Raw genomic sequence first — 19206 nt, 5'->3', positions numbered from 1 at the left:
AAAACAGGTCAAAGACAAACTATAGAGATGTAAACCCATGTATTTCAGAATTTCATATTTGGTCAGGGAACACATATTAAGGAGGAATTAATGGATATCCATTATATATAATGAATATACAGTATGGTGCTTAAGAACATGGGTTACTGTATAGATTCAAATCTGGGCTTTATCACATATTAGTTGTGTGATCTTCAGCACATTTGCTTAACTTCTTGATGCCTTGGTTTCTTCATCTGTAACATGGGACTGATATTAGTATCAACCTCAGGATTAGTATCAACAACAGGGTTGTTGTGAAGATTTAATGAAATAATCTCAATAAAGTATTCAAAGCAGATTCAGAGGCATAAACCCCATTAATATCCATTATTATTATTATTGCTATTATTAGTAGTTTTTCCCCAGTCCGATATGTCTGCTAGAATTTCTAATTCCTGAGGATGAAGTAGCAATGGTTAGTTCAAAATGACATACTTCAACTACAAATTCTGCCCAGCAAGTGCTTCGTTTTGGACAGTGGTCATGAATATTTATCTTTTGAAACAGGCAAACAGGCACAAATGGTATAAAAAGACTTTGTTCTCAAAGCAAGGGAAAATTCTAACTCCTCCAATCTTTTTCTTCTGTGTCAGGGCTTACCTAGGTTCTACCTCTCCAGTTACAGAAAGTAAAGTGCCTCCACGTGGGTCATTTGGAGCATCTCCCAAGAGACCTCGAGGCGTTGGGACGTTGGCAGGCAAGGGCCCACGCTGCATAGCTGCTCTGGGGTCTTGCATTGGCACTGACAGGGAAACAAACGGTGAGTTACTGCTGTGAAGGACACATATGGCAACAAGGAATGACTCTACCACCGACAACGTAGTTCAGACACTGTAGAGTGGATGAAATCTCACCACAGCAGAGTCCTCTTGCAGCTCAAGAACAGAAGCAGGGTATAGGTAGAATCTGTGCCAGGTCAGAGGTATGGATGGAATTATATAAAGAACAAACTGGGGAGCAACTTGCCAAGGCCTAGCACTGCAATCTGAAGAAGAAACTTGGGCCCTTGGTTTTGCTTAGAATCAATCTTAGTTCAAGGACCAGAGCCACAAAAGAGTTAGGGTCTTGGCATATGTGAACACTGCCATGGCTCTGTGAGAACCGGCTGTCTCCTTACAGACTGCTATTCCATCCAAGCCTCCTGACACCAGTAGGGAGGGAGTACAGCCTCAGACAGATGCCCATATCCTCCATGTTCTCTGCCCTGTGTGAAGACATCAATCTTAGGCCTGTGGCCCCAAGAGGAAAAAAAAAAAAATAACAACCCCAAACGCTACCCTTTAGGGTTCCGAATGTGAGGATGACTGTCGAGCAGTCCTTATCCTCTCAATGTCCCACCCTGAACATCACAAGCAAAAGGAAACCCGCAGATACAATGGGTACCTTGAACTCGCTCAATTGATGCAGGCCCGGTGGGTCCCACGGGCGAGTGCTGTACAGTTCCTAAGTGAGCAGTAAGTTCAAAAGGAGAAAGAGCAGACACTTAAAATAGCTTGCACACACACATGCAGAAGCATACAGACACTGGAGATTTATACATAGTATCAGTTAAAAAGCTAAGAGGTCATTAGCTTGCCTTGGGCTACAAAATCTTCCTAAATTATATGATCTGAAACTGTCCTGCTTTGATGAGATTGCTTCCTAAGGTAAAACCTGTGGGCCACTGATTTTATCTGGGCAGGAATAACTAGCCACTTGTAATTTTTACCTCTGCTACTAGGATTCCCCTTAAATCTTATGATACTATGAAAAAAAGAAACAAAATATAAAACAGATGCTACTGAATCTCTAGTTAGGCAAAGAAGGCAAACATATTTTCATAAGCAAAAAATGGAAGAAATTGCAGTGAATCTGGAAAGCAAGATTTATTCTGGAAAAGCCCATAACAAAAGTGGGACAGTATTACTTCTGTCATACCTTAAGGCACAAAAATTTCTGCTATCAAATGGGGAAATACAGTGAATGAACTTTAGATAAAGAAAGAGAATATCACTCCTCAAGAAGTACTCAGCCACTGTAAGTTTTTGATAAACAAACACCACAACATCATTAAAGACTAATAAGATGACAAGGGCACCAATGTAAGGCAGCAGAAGGCAAGAAGTCTCAAACATCTCACTGTCTCTTTTCACCTTTACAAATGTTTAAAAGAAGTATGGATTGCAGGAAAAGAATGACAAACCGGGTACAAATGAAAGATTCTTGCTGCTTCTGCTGGGTACTAAAGGAAAACTAGGAAGGAAAGTCTCATTTTATCTCTTCATGAATACATCCTTGATATACCTTCAAAACTCAACTCATTTCCCTTTGTTAACTTTTGACCAGAAAAGTGAAGATAACTACATCAAGAGGGAAGATGTCTTATGGAAGTATGTATTAAACAAATTTTGGTTTATTCATGGCTGGGGGAGAGGCAAAGGTATGACTGAAACTCTAATTCCTTCTTTCTAAGTATTCAAAGCAGAAATACTTTGTGACACATACTAGTGATAGTGGCCGAGCTGGGTAGGGCACAACAGCACAAAAGCATGGGCTGCTCAGATGAGGTATTTGGATGAAAGCTTGTTCCACTGTCAACAGCCTGACAAGGTTATGCGTTGTCACTTCAGCCACCCATATCAGTATATAAACCACAGACAAGGAGTACAGTGCATAGACTTTTATCTTAGTATTTTGCTTAAAAAAAAAAAAAAAAAAAGGTTTGGGGAAATTCCCTGGCAGTCCAGTGGTTAGGACTCAGTGCTTTTACTGAGGTGGCCTTGGTTCAATCCCTGGTTGGGGAATTAAGGTCCCCCAAACCATGGGGCATAGCTAAAAAAAAAAAATTAAAAAATAATTAAAAAATGGGTCTTACTTATAGACCACAGGCTAATAATTAATTTAAGCTTCCCTATACTTATCCAAAGCAGTTCTTTCTAATCACAAGGACACAATGAACAGGAATATGTGCTTAGTCACTCAGTTGTGTCCAACTCTTTGCGACCCCATGGACTGCAGCCTGTCAGGCTCTTCAGTCCATGGGATTTCCCAGGCAAGAATACTGGAGTGGGTTGTCATTTCCTCCTCCAGGGGATCTTTCTGACCCAGGAATTGAACCCAGCTCTCTCTCTCGCATTGTAGGCAGATTCTTTACCATCTGAGCCATCAGGGAAGCCCAAGAATTAGAACAGAATACATTAAAAAGCATTTTTGGAAGTTAATAGAAGCAGTGTGGACTGACAGAAAGCGGAGAGATTTTAGAGTCAGAGACTTTGGAATCTTAGTTCTGCAACTTATTAACTGGAAGAAAAGACGAGTGCACCAAGCCCAGTCTACATTATTCAGATACCAGTATTTACTTACCTTGTCCCCTTGAAACAGTAACTTAGAACTCTGAGCTTCCGGCTCTTCACCTGAAAACTGAAGTGCTGCCATCCCCACCTAACTCGCAAGGCCATTTATGAAAACTAAAGTGTGTGGCCTATAGGATGCACTCAGTTTTACTGTTAGTTCCTTCTGTATTTTTTTTTTCTCTTCCCGATATTGGTTTCAAACACATCACTGCATTCTTTTTCTTCAAACTTCAGTAACAGAGAGAAAATAACGTGGTGATTTTGGAGTGGCTGTCACTGTGGTGGTATCCAGTGTTACTACCACAGTATAACATACACTTACCGAGCAGGCATCACAGACCTTTGATTCCCACTCCGCCCCCAGTTTTCTCTGGGGTTTAAATTTAGTCTTCCACATATCTAGCCACACGTTACATGCTCATTACTAAAATTCCTTACTCAGATCTCCATAGAGGGAGAGAGAACATGTGAGTAGAAGCATTAAACTTCCCAGAAACTAACACAACATTGTAAATTAACTATACTTCAATAAAAAATAAAAACATTAAAAAAAGCATTAAACTACCAGGAAAATGTGATATAAGTTAAATAGAAACAAAGGATTCATTTGCTTCATCATTAATTCTTGTAGAGTTGGGCTCTAAATCACTGGACAGTGCTGTCCAACAGAATTTTCTGCAATGATGGGAACGTTCTATATCTGCAACATCCAGTATGGTATCCTAGCCATATGCAGCTCCTGAGCACTTAGAATGCAGCTAGTGTACATGAGGAACTGAGTTTTACATTTTACCTAATTTCCATTTAATTCAATTTAATTAATTTCATATTTGAATAGCCACGTGTGGTTTCTGGCTGACATATCAGTGCAGATGTAGAACATTTCCAAGTCTAGTCCACATTAATTGGATATTAGTATTTATTTACCTTGTCCCCGCTCCATGGACACTGGTCCACTTCCTGGCATTCCAACCTGGGCCTGCATTCCTCCTAGAAGATAAGGGCACGAAAGAAAAACATAAAGACAGTAGGGTAAAAATTCGGACAGTGGCTGAGTTAACAAATTTCCTCTTTCTGCCCCACAAACAGAAACCTACAAAGGAGGATCATTAATTACCACTAAACAATGGATTTATAAAAAAGATGGAGTTTGTTAGTGTACTTAAACTTCAGTGACAGAAAAGTGAGTTATGTGAGATTAAGTAAGATTAAGCGAGTTAAGATTAAGATTCTTAATCTCCCTCATTACCAAAACCTTGGCAGGGGGTTCTGTAATACAGCATAATGGCACATACTTCCTCCCACAAGACGTAGTACTATTCCCAGGGTACTTTGTATTTTAAATCTGTGAGTATACTGTTTCAGTGGTGACAAAGATTTGTGGGGGCACAGCGGGCATTTTATGAGAAGCCAATAGGTATACTATTAATAGATGTTCTGCAAAGTGTGAGACAGTTCTATCAAACTGAGAATTACTCTATCTTGCAAAACTTTCACATGTCTTGCTGAATATTCACATAAATGAAAATCTTTTTACAACCGTCTGAACTTAGAACTTGTCTTATTTATTTGTAAGCAAAGAGCTTCTTTGCCCTGTTTCTACACCAACACATACACACACTGAATTTTCCAAAAATGCAATTACTGAAGTATTATGGGAACTGTCTCTTGTTAATAACTTTACTAAGAGTTTTCATTTTCACCATTCAGAAAATCACATCATCAATGTCAATGGTCCTTGTGGTATCTGAATTGCCAAAACATACCTGGATCTGTCTTTTACAGTATAGGTGCAAGCATCTGTTATTTTTTGTTTTCCAGTGAACTTGTCCTTAAATACTTGCATATTTATAATATTTTTTATTATAAGTTAATTTCCTTTTACTTCCCCCTTATATTATAGTTAGGGTAACTATACCGAATTTTCTTGGAAACCATGTTAAGTATGTTATGTCATCTGTACATTTCATTTTAGGATAGTAAAGCATCAGATAAGAAAAAGATAAGAGCTAGTAAAGTAATGCTCAAAATTCTCCAAGTCAGGCTTCAGCAATACGTGAACCATGAACTTCCTGATGTTCAAGCTGGTTTTAGAAAAGGCAGAGGAACCAGAGATCAAATTGCCAACATCCGCTGGATCATCCAAAAAGCAAGAGTTCCAGAAAAACATCTATTTTTGCTTTATTGACTATGCCAGAGCCTTTGACTGTGTGGATCACAATAAACTGTGGAGAATTCTGAAAGAGATGGCCTTGACCTGCCTCTTGAGAAATCTGTATGCAGGTCAGGAAGCAACAGTTAGAACTGGACATGGAACAACAGACTGGTTCCAAAGAGGAAAAGGAGTACATGAAGGCTGTATATTGTCACCCTGCTTATTTAACTTATATGTAGAGTACATCATGAGAAACGCTGGGCTGGAAGAAGCACAGGCTGGAATCAAGATTGCTGGGAAAAATATCAGTAACCTCAGATATGCAGATGACACCACCCTTATGGCAGAAAGTGAAGAGGAACTAAAAAGCCTCTTGATGAAAGTGAAAGAGGAAAGTGAAAAAGTTGGCTTAAAGCTCAACATTCAGAAAACTAAGATCATGGCATCCGGTCCCATCACTTCATGGGAAATAGATGGGGAAACAGTGGAAACAGTGTCAGACTTTATTTTTTGGGCTCCAAAATCACTGCAGATGGTGACTGCAGCCATGAAATAAAAAGATGCTTGCTTCTTGGAAGGAAAGTTATGACCAACCTAGATAGCATACTGAAAAGTAGAGACATTACTTTGCCAACAAAGGTCTGTCTAGTCAAGGCTATGGTTTTTCCAGCGGTCATGTATGGATGTGAGAGTTGGACTGTGAAGAAGGCTGAGCACCGAAGAATTGATGCTTTTGAACTGTGGTGTTGAAGAAGACTCTTGAGAGTTCCTTGGACTGCAAGGAGATCCAACCAGTCCATTCTGAAGGAGATCAGCCCTGGGATTACTTTGGAAGGAATGATGCTAAAGCTGAAACTCCAGTACTTTGGCCACCTCATGCGAAGAGTTGACTCATTGGAAAAGACTCTGATGCTTGGAGGGATTGGGGGCAGGAGGAGAAGGGGACGACAGAGGATGAGATGGCTGGATGGCATCACCGACTTGATAGACATGAGTCTGAGTGAACTCCGGGAGTTGGTGATGGATAGGGAGGCCTGGCGTGCTGCGATTCATGGGGTCACAAAGAGTCGGACGCAACTGAGTGACTGAACTGAACTGAAAGCATCAGTGTAAGATATCTGTTACAAAAAGGAGTCACTGGGTCTAATAGTGTTGAGACTGACAGGTCTACTCTAACCAGCAGGGGTATGATTGCTATACAAAGACTAAACATATACCATAAGTACTTGTCTGGTCCTTCCCACACAGCAGTAATTTTCTTTTCCTCAAAACAGTAATATTTGCTGCGAAAGGGAAGAAAAGACAGGCTGAACTATTTGCAGTTCTTTAACACTTATCTAAAATATCCAAGTACATGTCACATTCTCTTATCCCATTTAACATGTCAGGCATCAAAGAGCCATAAATTGAGAACCTGAATCTGTGCTAGCCGTAATAATGTTACTAAGTAATTGTCATTTTAGACAACTGATTTGATAAAATTAATATAGCCTCCAGGCTTGCTCATCTGTACAGGGAATGAGTATCTTCTCAGAACACGGTCCCCAGATGAGCAGCATCAGCATCACCAGGAATGTGTCAGAACTGCAAAGCTCAGAGCCCTACCTCAGACCTGCTGAATTAAAGTCTGGGTGTGCAGACCAGTAATCTGTGTTTTAATAAGCCCTTCAGGTGAAGCTAATGCACATTAACATCTGAGGTCTAAATGATTTCAAAGTTCTCTTTTAGCTATAACGTGCTATGATTTATTCAGACCACTCACCAAAACGATACAAAGATTTAGGATCTGAGGTAAGCAGTAGCAGAAGCCATCATGGGCCTAATTTCTCATTACACTATCCCATAACGGCACCTTTATTTGTACGGACTAGCTTCCCAGAAGTGGAATTGGTGGGTTAAAGTGTACATGAATTTTTAATGTGAGACTATTAAAAGGATGAAAAACTGTACATTTCCACTAGCAATGTATAGTATCACTCCCTCCACCAAGTGTCATCTCTGAAAACTTTTGCTTGTCTGCTAGGCTCAAGTATAGTGAAATCTTGTTATTTAATTTGCAATCCCCTGAAAAGAAACGAATGTTTTTGTTGCCATCTGGCTTTGCTCTTCTATGAAGTACCTACTCATTTTTTTTGCTTACTTTTCTACTAGTTTGTTTCCCCTTCTCAGCAACTGCCAAAGAGCTTCGTATAGGGTATCCTAAAACTTGTAGTGAAGTTTTAATAACTTTAGAACTATAAATGCTACAAACTCATTAAAAAAAAACATGAAAATTCAATTACTTAAATTCCTTTTACACTTACTTTGTGTTTCTAATACTCTGCTGCTGCTGCTGCTGCTGCTAAGTTGCTCCAGTCGTGTCTGACTCTGTGCAACCACATAGATGGCAGCCCACCAGGCTCCCCCATCCCTGGGATTCTCCAAGCAAGAACACTGGAGTGGGTTGCCATTTCCTTCTCCAATGCATGAAAGTGAAAAGTGAAAGTGAAGTCACTCAGTCATGTCTGACCCTTAGTGACCCCACGGACTGCAGCCTACCAGGCTCCTCCATCCATGGGATTTTCCAGGCAAGAGTACTGGAGTGGGGTGCCATTGCCTTCTCTGTCTAATACTCTAGAACTAGCAAAGTTCCTTTATTCTTTAATCAGGTGTTAAGGATATTCACTTTCCTTTAAATACTGCTTTCACTATTTCCCCACACACTTTTTAATGGAGTGTATTACTTTTTGTTGTATTTTTGATAATTTATAAATTTCTTTTTATTTCCTCTTTAATTCAAGGACTACCAAGAATATGCTCCTTAACTTTAAAAGGTTTTTTACAGTTGCTTTTTAATTATTTATTCCTATCTTTATTGGCTTATACGGAGAAGGCAATGGCACCCCACTCCAGTACTCTTGCCTGGAAAATCCCATGGATGGAGGAGCCTGGTAGGCTGCAGTCCATGGGGTCGCTGAGGGTCAGACACGACTGAGCGACTTCACTTTCACTTTTTACTTTCGTGCAATGGAGAAGGAAATGGCAACCGACTCCAGTGTTCTTGCCTGGAGAATCCCAGGGACGGGGGAGCCTTGTGGGCTGCCGTCTATGGGGTCACACAGAGTCGGACATGACTGAAGTGATTTAGCAGTAGCAGTATTGGCTTATAAGCAAAGAATGCAGCATGTAAAATCTCTACATATTAAAACTTGTTTTTATTTTTTATGGCTAAGTAGTCACTTTTTAATGGGATGAGTATATTTTCTAGTCAAAATATGTAAGGCTCTCTATGTTAAATCAAGCTTACTGGTTCCATTATTTTATTTTTCAACATCCTTACTTATGTTTTGTCTACAGATGACAATGATTTATATACTGTATGTTAACAGTTCATGACAATGTTAAGTACAGAAATGGATAGCAGACATTTTTATAGAAACTTGACACTGCTGTGACATACAAATGCATGATGTGCACTAGGCTCACTGAACAGGGTATAGACCAGCTTAGGTGTTTCTCAACTCATGTAATGAGTTGCATGTCACAAGTTGCACACTTGCCATGTGTAGTAGGACCACGTTACATACAACTTGTGATATTTTAGGATAAGTTAGGAACCTATAACACAAGAAAATATATAAAACACGGAATCTCTTTCTTTCAGTGAAAGGTAATTTAAGTTCAACGGTAACTCTATAGGATAAGGGAAAACTGTTTGCTGAAATTTATTTAAAAATCCCTTATTCCAGGAACATACCTAAACATAATAAAAGCCATATATGATAAACCAACAGCAAACACTATCCTGTTGATGAAAAATGATGAAAAACTGAAAGCTTTTCCCCTAAAGTCAGGAACAAGACAAGGGTGCCCACTCTCACTACTACTATTTAACATAGTTTTGGAAGTTCTAGCTTTTCTTCATCAGAGAAGAAAAAGAAATAAAAAGAATCCAGATTGGACAAGAAGAAGTAAAACTCTCACTGTTTGCAGATGACATGATCCTCTACACAGAAAACCCTAAAGACTCCACTAGAAAATTACTAGAGCTAATCAATGAATATAGTAAAGTTGCAGGATATAAAATTAATACACAGAAATCCCTTGCATTCCTATACACTAACAATGAGAAAACAGAAAGAGAAATTAAGGAAACAATCACATTCACCATTGCAATGAAAAGAATAAAATACTTAGGAATAAATCTACCTAAAGAAACAAAGGCCTACTTATAGAAAACTATAAAACACTGATGAAAGAAATCAAAGACGACACAAATAGATGGAGAAATATACCATGTTCATGGACTGGAAGAATCAATACAGCAAAAGTGAGTATACTACCCAAAGCAATCTATAGATTCAATGCAATCCCTATCAAGCTACCAACGGTATTTTTCACAGATCTAGAACAAATAATTTCACAATTTGTATGGAAATACAAAAAACCTCAAATAGCCAAAGCAATCTTGAGAAAGAAGAATGCAACTGGAGGAATCAACATGCCTGACTTCAGGCTCTACTACAAAGCTACAGTCATCAAGACAGTATAGTACTGGCACAAAGACAGAAATACAGATCAATGGAACAAACTAGAAAGCCCAGAGATAAATCCACACACCTATGGACACCTTATCTTTGACAAAGGAGGAAAAAATATACAATGGAGAAAAGAAAATCTCTTTAATGAGTGATGCTGGGAAAACTGGTCAAGCACTTGTAAAAGAATGAAACTAGAACACTTTCTAACACCATACACAAAAATAAACTCAAAATGGATTAAAGATCTAAATGTAAGACGAGAAACTATAAAACTCCTAGAGGAAAACATAGGCAAAACACTCTCCAACATAAATCACAGCAGATCCTCTATGACCCACCTCCCAGAGTAATGGAAATAAAAGCAAAAATAAAACAAATGGGACCTAATTGAACTTAAAAGCTTTTGCACAATGAAGGAAACTATAAGCAAGGTGAAAAAACAGCTTTCAGAATGGTAGAAAATAATAGCAAATGAAGCAACTGACAAAGAATTAATCTCAAAATTATACAAGCAGCTCCTGCTGCTCAATTCCAGAAAAATAAACGACCCAATCAAAAAATGGGTCAAAGAACTAAACAGATATTTCTCCAAAGAAGACATACAGATGGCTAACAAACACATGAAAAGATGCTCAACATCACTCATTACCAGAGAACTGCAAATCAAAACCACAGTGAGGTACCATCTCATGCCAGTCAGAATGGCTGCTATCCAAAAGTCTACAAACAATAAATGCTGGAGAGGGTGTGGAGAAAAGGGAACCCTCTTATACTGTTGGTGGGAATGCAAACTAGTATAGCCACTATGGAGAACAGTATGGAGATTCTTGAAAAAACTGGAAATAAAACTGCCAAACGACCCAGCAATCCCACTGCTGGACATACACACCGAGGAAAGCAGAATTGAAAGAGACACGTGTACCCCAATGTTCATCACAGCACTGTTTATAATAGCCAGGACATGGAAGCAACCTAGATGTCCATTGGCAGATGAATGGATAAGAAAGCAGTGGTACATATACACAATGGAATATTACTCGGCCATCAAAAAGAATGCATTTGAATCAGTCCTAATGAGGTGGATGAAACTGGAGCCTATTATACAGAGTGAAGTAGGTCAGAAAGAAAAACACCAATACAGTATACTAATGCATATATATGGAATTTAGAAAGATGGTAACGATGACCCTATATGCGAGATAGCAAAAGAGATACAGATGTAAAGAAGAGTCTTTTGGACTCTGTGGGAGAAGGCAAGGGTGGGATGATTTGAGAGGGTAGCGTTGAAACGTGTATGTTAGCATACGTGAAGCGGATTGCCAGTCCAGGTTTGACGCATGAGACAGGGTGCTCAGGGCTGGTGCACTGGGATGACCCTGGGGGATGGGATGGGGAAGGAGGTGGCAAGGGGGTTCTGGATGGGGAAGACATGTGCGCCTGTGGCTGATTCATGTCAATGTATGGCAAAAACCACTATAATACTGTAAAGTATTTAGTCTCCAATTAAAATAAATAAATAAATAAATAAATAAAAATCCCTTCTCCCATTCCCTGTCAACTTAGATCTTTAGACTGGTTTCTTTATAAAGCAGAAAAATTTAAATCCAAATTATCACCTATTAGTTGTGTTGCAGTTAATCTAACCCAGATTAGATAAAATAACAAACAAGTTTGTTGCATGCTGCTGCTGCTAAGTCGTTTCAGTCGTGTCCAACTCTGTGGACAGCAGCCCACCAGGCTCCCCCGTCCCTGGGATTCTCCAGGCAAGAACACTGGAGTGGGTTGCCATTTCCTTCTCCAATGCATGAAAGTGAAAAGTGAAAGTGAAGTCGCTCAGTCGTGTCCGACTCATAGCGACCCCATGGACTGCAGCCTACAAGGCTCCTCCATCCATGGTACTTTCCAGGCAAGAGTACTGGAGTGGGGTGCCATTGCCTTCTCTGAAATACAGGTCATATGTTCACACAGGTGTTTCATATGAGGAGTCACTATTCCACCCATAACATTTTAAGTTATGGTTGCTGAATGATGAAAAGCTGTAAGTGTAATATTAATTCCTACATACACAATTTTAGTGAACATATTAGTTTTTAAAATTCTTTTCTTCCTTTAGTTGTTGTCTCACTATGGGGTCACACAGAGTTGGACACGACTGAAGCGACTTAGCAGCACTATAGTTCATGAAATACAGTGTTATGTTTGTTAAACATAATGGTAACAACAAACATGACCAGGCATTTTGTTTTTGTTTCCCACCCCCCACCCACCCCATGTACTTTTTAACCTAACCTAACAGTCTCTGGCTCTTAGTGGGAGAATTCAGTCCATTCACATTTAGCAGAATGACTACATGAGACTTTATTCCTTCCACCTTAACTCTGTGTTTATTATTATAACTTCACAATGTCGTTTCCTTTTCTCTGTATTTGTTGATTTGGTCTAGTTTCCATTCATTCTATTTTTCTCCTCATTAACTTGGAATTTTATCATTCTTTGCCTTGCTCTCATAATCAGACATGTAAATTTGTATACAATAAATCAACTATTTCTTCCACCTAGGATATATACTGCCTAGCTATACATTAGTATCAAGATCTCATTGCCACATCATAATTTTGCTATATACTATGCCATTTGCTATAACGAAACTCTAGCAAAACATCAAAATGTCAAAGACTCTAAATGAAAACATACCTGCAGGAGCTAAGGAACCAGGGCCAGGTCCTGTTACAGTGGCTGGTATCTGACCTGGTGCTGCAACTCCAGCCTGCAGGGAAGCTTGCATCAGAGGAGGCGCACCATTGACATGCATTCCACTCTGACCAAGAGAAAAACCAGAGTATATATAGGCCTCTGTGGAGACTCAACATGCAAAGTCTTCAGATGGATACCACCAAATATTCTACCAAATACCCTTTTCCTACAGCATGTCTAATGCAACATTAGATTTATAACACTTTGAACAGAAGTTGCAATACATACAATGAGCCTGGTTATACAGAACACGACTAAGAGAGACCATATTCTAAAAGTAGAGATACACAAGTCTTGTCTGTGCAGTGAGGCCATTTTGTTCAGTGGCTCAGTTGTGTCCAACTCTTTGTGACCCCATGGACTACAGCACACCAGGCTTCCCTGTCCTTCATCATTTCCCAGAGTGTGCTCAAACTCATGTCCATTGAGTTGGTGATGCCATCCAACCATCTCATCCTCTGTCATCCCCTTCTCCCGCCTCCAATCTTTCCTAGCATCAGGGTCTTTTCTAATGAGTCAGCTCTTCGCCATCAGGTGGCTAAAGTATTGGAGCTTTAGTATCAGTCCTTCCAATGAATATTCAGGATTGATTTCCTTTAGGATTGACTGGTTTGATCTTCTTGCAGCCCAAAGGACTCTCAAGAGTCTTTTCCAACACCACAGTTCAAAAGCATCAATTTTTTGGCACTCAGCTTTCTTTAGGGTCCAACTCTAACATCCATACATGATTACTGGGAAAACCATAACTTTGACTAGATGGACCTTTGTTGGCAAAGTAATGTCTCTGCTTTTTAATATGCTGTCTAGGTTTGTCATAACTTTTCTTCCAAGGCCATATATAACACCTATTGCTGACTTCAAGACCAGGGCCTGGCAGTAAGAGTTTTTTTTTTAAAAAAAAGTGCCTTGAAACCAAGAGGAAAGAATTTAAGACTTTTTCCTTTTAAAAATGGAACTGTTGGCAGTCTATGTTTTTAAGGTGAAAAAAATTTTTTGACCATTCTTTTCTCATCACTTTTCTTAGATACAATTCTTGTTTGAGGGGAATGTAAACAACAAAACAGTTTAATGCTACATTAAAGCTCCTAGAGGGAAAGGGAATGTTATGTTTTCATCTGTGTATTTCCAAGAGAACTGAGGAGTCCCTTGGAATAGAAAGAGCTCAATAAATACAGAATAAAACTAAGGTATACAAGTATTTTAAAAATCACATGGTCTCAGAGAACACACACGAAACTCTAGAACAGAAAAAAGAAAACTGTATAGTGAGCTTGTTAAGAGAAAACAGCCTATGAGGACAGATAGAACCAGGTTCAGACCCTGGATTTGCCACTTAGATTGTTATTTTTGGAGCAGTTAACCTCTCTGGATCTTAATTTATTTCCGCATTTACTGAATCAGAGCATGGGTTGGTAAACTATGACCCATGGAGCCAAATTTGGCTCACTGCTTGGTTTCATAAATAAAGTTTTACCAGAACACAATCATGCACATTTGTTTGCGTATTGCCTATGGTTCATTTCATACTCTAATGGCAGAGTTGGGTAATCAAGACAGATCCCATGGCCTGCAAAGCTGCCCCCAAATTTACTATCTGGCCATTTAGAAGATGTTTGCTGACCCTTACCATAAACCTTTGTATGAGTCATTCAAGTTGTTTACCTCTGCCAATCTAACAGGTGAAAAATGGCAGCTTACTGTACTTCATTCACATTTATCTTGTTTTGAAGTTGAACAGTTTTCACACATTTAATATATATCTGCATTTCTATGCTTATGAACAGTTCATGTCCATTGCATAGTTTTCTACTGGGTTACTGGCAAGTTTCTTATTAATTTATTTGAGGTCTTTTTTGTTGTTGTTGTTTATTGTGAAAAATTCCAGATATATGTTATAGAGAGAATAAAATAACCATACATCTTAGGAAACATATTCAGTTGGTTCAGTTCAGTTGCTCAGTCATGTCTGACTCTTTGCAACCCCATAGACTGCAGCATGCCAGGCTTCCCTGCCCATCACCAGCTCCTGGAGCTTGCTCAAACTCATGTCCATTGAATTGGTGATGCCATCTCACCATCTCATCCTCTGTCATCCTCTTTTCCTCCCGCCTTCAATCTTTCCCAGCATCAGGGTCTTTTCCAGTGAGTCAGTTCTTCACATCACGTAGTCAAAATATTGGAGCCTTAGCTTCAGCATCAGTCCTTCCAATGGACATTCAGGAGTGATTTCCTTTAGGATTGACTGGTTTGATGTCCTTGCTGTCCAGGGGACTCTCAAGAGTTTTCTCCAACACCACAGTTCAAAAGCATCATTTCTTTGGCCCTCTGCTTTCTTTAGTGTCCGACTCTCACATCCATACATGACTACTGGAAAAACCATAGCTTTGGCTAGAAGGACCTTTGTTAGGAAACTAACATCTCTGCTTTTCAAAATGCTCTCTAGGTTTGTAACAGCTTTCCTTCCAAGGCACAAGTGTCTTTTAATTTCATGGCTGCAGTCACCATCTGCAGTGATTCTGCGGCCCAAGAAAATAAAATCCATCACTGTTTCCATTTCTTCCCCCATTTATTTGCCGTGAAGTGATGGGACCTGGATGCCATGATTTTAGTTTTTTGAACAATGAGTTTTAAGCCAGCTTTTACACTCTTCTCTTTCACTTTCATCAAGAGGTTCTTTAGTTCCTCTTTGCTTTCTACCTTAAGGATGGTGTCATCTGCGTATCTGAGGTTATTGATATTTCTCCTTGCAATCTTAATTCTAGCTTCTGCTTCATCCAGCCCAAGGAAACATATTTTTTATATATATATATATATATATATATATATACACACACACACACACACACACACACATATATACACATATACATATATGTGTATACATTTATATACATATATATATATATATATACAATTGAAATCTCCCATAGGTCTTTCCCAGTTGCATCCTGCATCTCCCTCTTAAGACAACCACTGAACAATTCTGATGGATGTTTTGAAGTTTTAGGTAATCAATTACATACTGAACATGTTCTTTGCAACTCATTCAACATGCTTTTGGGATATGTACAGACACATACATCCCATATTTTGGAAATGCTGCTGCTGCTGCTAAGTCGCTTCAGTCGTGTCCGACTCTGTGCGACCCCACAGACGGCAGCCCACTAGGCTCCTCTGTCCCTGGGATTCTCCAGGCAAGAACACTGGAGTGGGTTGTCATTTCCTTCTCCAGTGCATGAAAGTAAAAAGTGAACGTGAAGTTGCTCAGTCGTGCCCAACTCTTAGCGACCCCATGGACTGCAGCCTACCAGGCTCCTCCGTCCATGGGAGTTTCCAGGCAAGAGTACCGGAGTGGGGTGCCATTGCCCATTTACTTATTTTCACTTCTGTAGGGCATTACATTTTTGAGTTGTCTGTGTTGATAGCATGTATCCTAGTTCACCTTAACTGCTACATGAAACTACATTCTGAAAGTTATTCATGGTGACAAAATGTATTTTATTGAACTGTTACAGAGTATTTCATTAAATAAATACACTTTTCTCCATTCTTCCATTGTTATACATTTAGGATGTTTCCAATTTTTCACTATTATAAAGTGGTGATAAATATTCTAGAACATGACTAACTTAAGTAGTCAGCCTGCAGTGCATCATGTGTGTGGCAAATTCTTTTTTCCAATTTGTCGTTTGTCTCCGGTATTTATTTCTTTTTCTCCATACAGGATTTTTCAGTTTTCAAATATATTGATTATCATGGCTCCAAGGTTTTGTGTCACACTTGGAAAATTAGCTTCACTTTTTTCATCGGTAAGAATGGAGATAAGAGTGCCAACATCATACAATGCTCTAAGTATTAAATGAGATAGTATCTATGGAAGAACAAAGTGCCAACCACAGTGCCATGCATGCATATACACAAAATTAGCTTATAAAAAAGGGCATAAAGCAAGGATCTTTGTTTTACAAACTTGGCACCAAATATGTCTTAATTTAGATGTCATGTACTATGCAACCTTGTTAACTGTTTTTATGCCTGGAAATTGAAATTATCATCTCTGGCTGCTGAACATTCCTCTTTCAATATACCCTTCTAAAATGAAAATGACATTCTCAAGGCAGAAAAAAAAATGTTAAGGGATAAAGTCTTACCAAAGTCTGGGCCTGAGGTGTCTGAGGATTCTGCTGGTTCATTGACACACTGGATCCTGAGCCAGGTCCGGCACTGTGGACTGTCTGAGGGTTGCCTGCAATCAGCGTAGGGATATTTGTCTGGCGATGCAAAATTTTCTAAAAAGTGAGAAGACAAATCTATGTGCTGTCTGTTTCTTTCCTACTCATGGTTTACCTTAGCATTTCCATAAAAGAACCAGAAGCACTTACCAAGGCAATTTCTGGATCCACAATTCTCATGACTACCTGTGCTTGTAGCAAAGCATAAGCCAGTTGAGGGTTCTGAAGCAGCATGTTCCGTGCTTCTTGAGGACTATTCTGGACACAGAGCTGTGAAGATAAACAGATTCATCATTAGGTTCAATACTTATTACTCAGAAATTGACAGTGATTTAGAGCTATTCTCATCTGAGAAATGTAATATGCAAGAGGCTTTTAAAGCTAATACTGGGACTTTTCTGGGGGCCTCCTGATTAAGAATCCACCTGCCAATGCAGGAAACATTGGTTCCATCCCTGGTCCAGGAAGATTCTACATGCTGCAGGGCAACTAAGCCTATGTGCCATGAGTCCTGAGCCCGCATGCTCTAAAGCCCATGCTCTGCAACATCAGAAGCTGGCACACTGCAACTAGATTAGCCCCACTTGTTGCAACTAGAAAAAGCCCGTGCAGCAATGAAGACCCAGCATAGCCATAGATAATTAATTACTTTTTAAAAAAGAAGCAATTATCAATTTTTACATAGCACAGAAAATCTTGGGCATGGCAGGCCAGAATAGGAGGAGGTATTTCAAATACCATAATACCACCATTTAGGGAAAAAAGCCACATTTTAACATCTACATATGATATCTATGGGCCACAAAAACCCAGCCAGATTGTGTAGGTGTGTCTGTGCACAAAAAATAGAAAACTCTTTGTATGAAATATATAATACACTGTGTACATGTGGAATATTGAAGGTGTAAGAAATGTTGGTTAACAGGCACATCTACTATTTGAGCTCAGGATATCATTTCCATTAACTTATCAATGACTCCTTGAAGAGTTGATATAATAAAATATGATTTAATCATAACCTAATCCCTCCTCCCACCTTCATCTGTTTCATCAGCTCAAACATCTGCTCTGGTGGAAGGCTGGCAACTGCTTTGCTAATGGACTCAGGGGCATCCTCAGGACTGATGGTCTCTCCATAAGGTGACTCAATGACAGGGGCACCAGTTCCAAGGCCTGATTGGGAAGAAGATACAAAAATGTTAAGGAGGTAAAATAAAGAGCTAAATCATTTCAGCTATCTACTTTCCAAGGCTGCTGTAAGAACCTGTTGATAACTTTAAATTTTCTGGAGCCTAGAAATCAGTGATTTGCAAATATTTTATTTCTGTGAAGTAAAGTCACAGAGTGTATTTTCTGTTCTCTGATGAAAGTTGAGACCAAGATCATACAGGTGAACAGTGTTAACCTAAATTAGGGACTAGGCATATCCATTTCCTTTCACAAGTCATTTCAGAAGCAAAAGGTTCAAACAGAAAAAATTCTAATTTCAAAATGGAATTTCTGGATCTATTACCTTGTGAAAAAAGCCATGAGAATGCCTTGGTATCCCCACCAGTTACAGATCTGGTAACATAATTACAGGAGTGGCAAACACTAACGACAGTTAACATGACTTACGGCTTGGTAAGCCTGAAATTCATCTTCAATTGGAAATCAACTCCTTGGAGATGGAAGGGCTTAAGCCAATTTTACCTTATTTCTCAAAGACACACACACACTTCCCTAAGCACTAGGTGGGTCAAGTAAAAAGGCTGATAACCATTTCAACAGATACTAAAACATATCAGTGAGTGAGAAATCTTCATTGTTACATCTTTACTAACTCAAGTTATATACAGCTTGGAAGTATACTCACTCTTCAGCTCTTCTTTGTTCTTTTCGCTGGCAGCATTGTCCACTCGAAGCGCTCTCCCACTAAATTCACGCCCATTTAGGTTTCTCATGGCACTAAGTGCTGTCTCCTGGTCTTGGTATTCACAGAAGCCATAACCTTTTGGCTTTCCTGTCTCCCTATCATAAACCAGCCTGGAGAGCAGAAGCAAGCATCAGGTGCAAATGTTACATACACACAGGGTTCCTACTACCATTACTGTTGTTTTAGTCGATAAGTTGTGTCCAACTCTTTTGTGATCCCATGGACTGTAACCCACCATGCGATTTTCCAGACAAGA

At 39.3% G+C, this 19206-nt stretch overlaps 1 protein-coding gene across 2 annotated transcripts in view; it reads right to left on the bottom strand.

The window, feature by feature from the left end:
* The window catches only part of CSTF2 (cleavage stimulation factor subunit 2), a 31820-nt gene that overhangs the window by 10825 nt on the left and 1789 nt on the right, over positions 1-19206 (bottom strand). The window contains exons 3-10 of one of the 2 annotated variants that reach the window (XM_027535281.1): positions 18891-19060; positions 18072-18208; positions 17186-17305; positions 16955-17092; positions 12744-12867; positions 4302-4364; positions 1426-1485; positions 643-784 (exon numbers count right to left, since the gene is read on the bottom strand). In XM_027535281.1, coding sequence (XP_027391082.1) covers positions 643-784; positions 1426-1485; positions 4302-4364; positions 12744-12867; positions 16955-17092; positions 17186-17305; positions 18072-18208; positions 18891-19060 — 954 coding nt within the window. The remainder of the gene's footprint in view (positions 1-642; positions 785-1425; positions 1486-4301; positions 4365-12743; positions 12868-16954; positions 17093-17185; positions 17306-18071; positions 18209-18890; positions 19061-19206) is intronic. The other variant, XM_027535282.1, reaches the window with a different exon arrangement.

Source organism: Bos indicus x Bos taurus, chromosome X (assembly GCF_003369695.1).
Source record: "Bos indicus x Bos taurus breed Angus x Brahman F1 hybrid chromosome X, Bos_hybrid_MaternalHap_v2.0, whole genome shotgun sequence".
Classification (NCBI taxonomy): Eukaryota; Metazoa; Chordata; class Mammalia; order Artiodactyla; family Bovidae; genus Bos; species Bos indicus x Bos taurus.
Note: the sequence above shows the minus strand (reverse complement) of the source record. Positions and strands in the feature narration are given on the sequence as shown.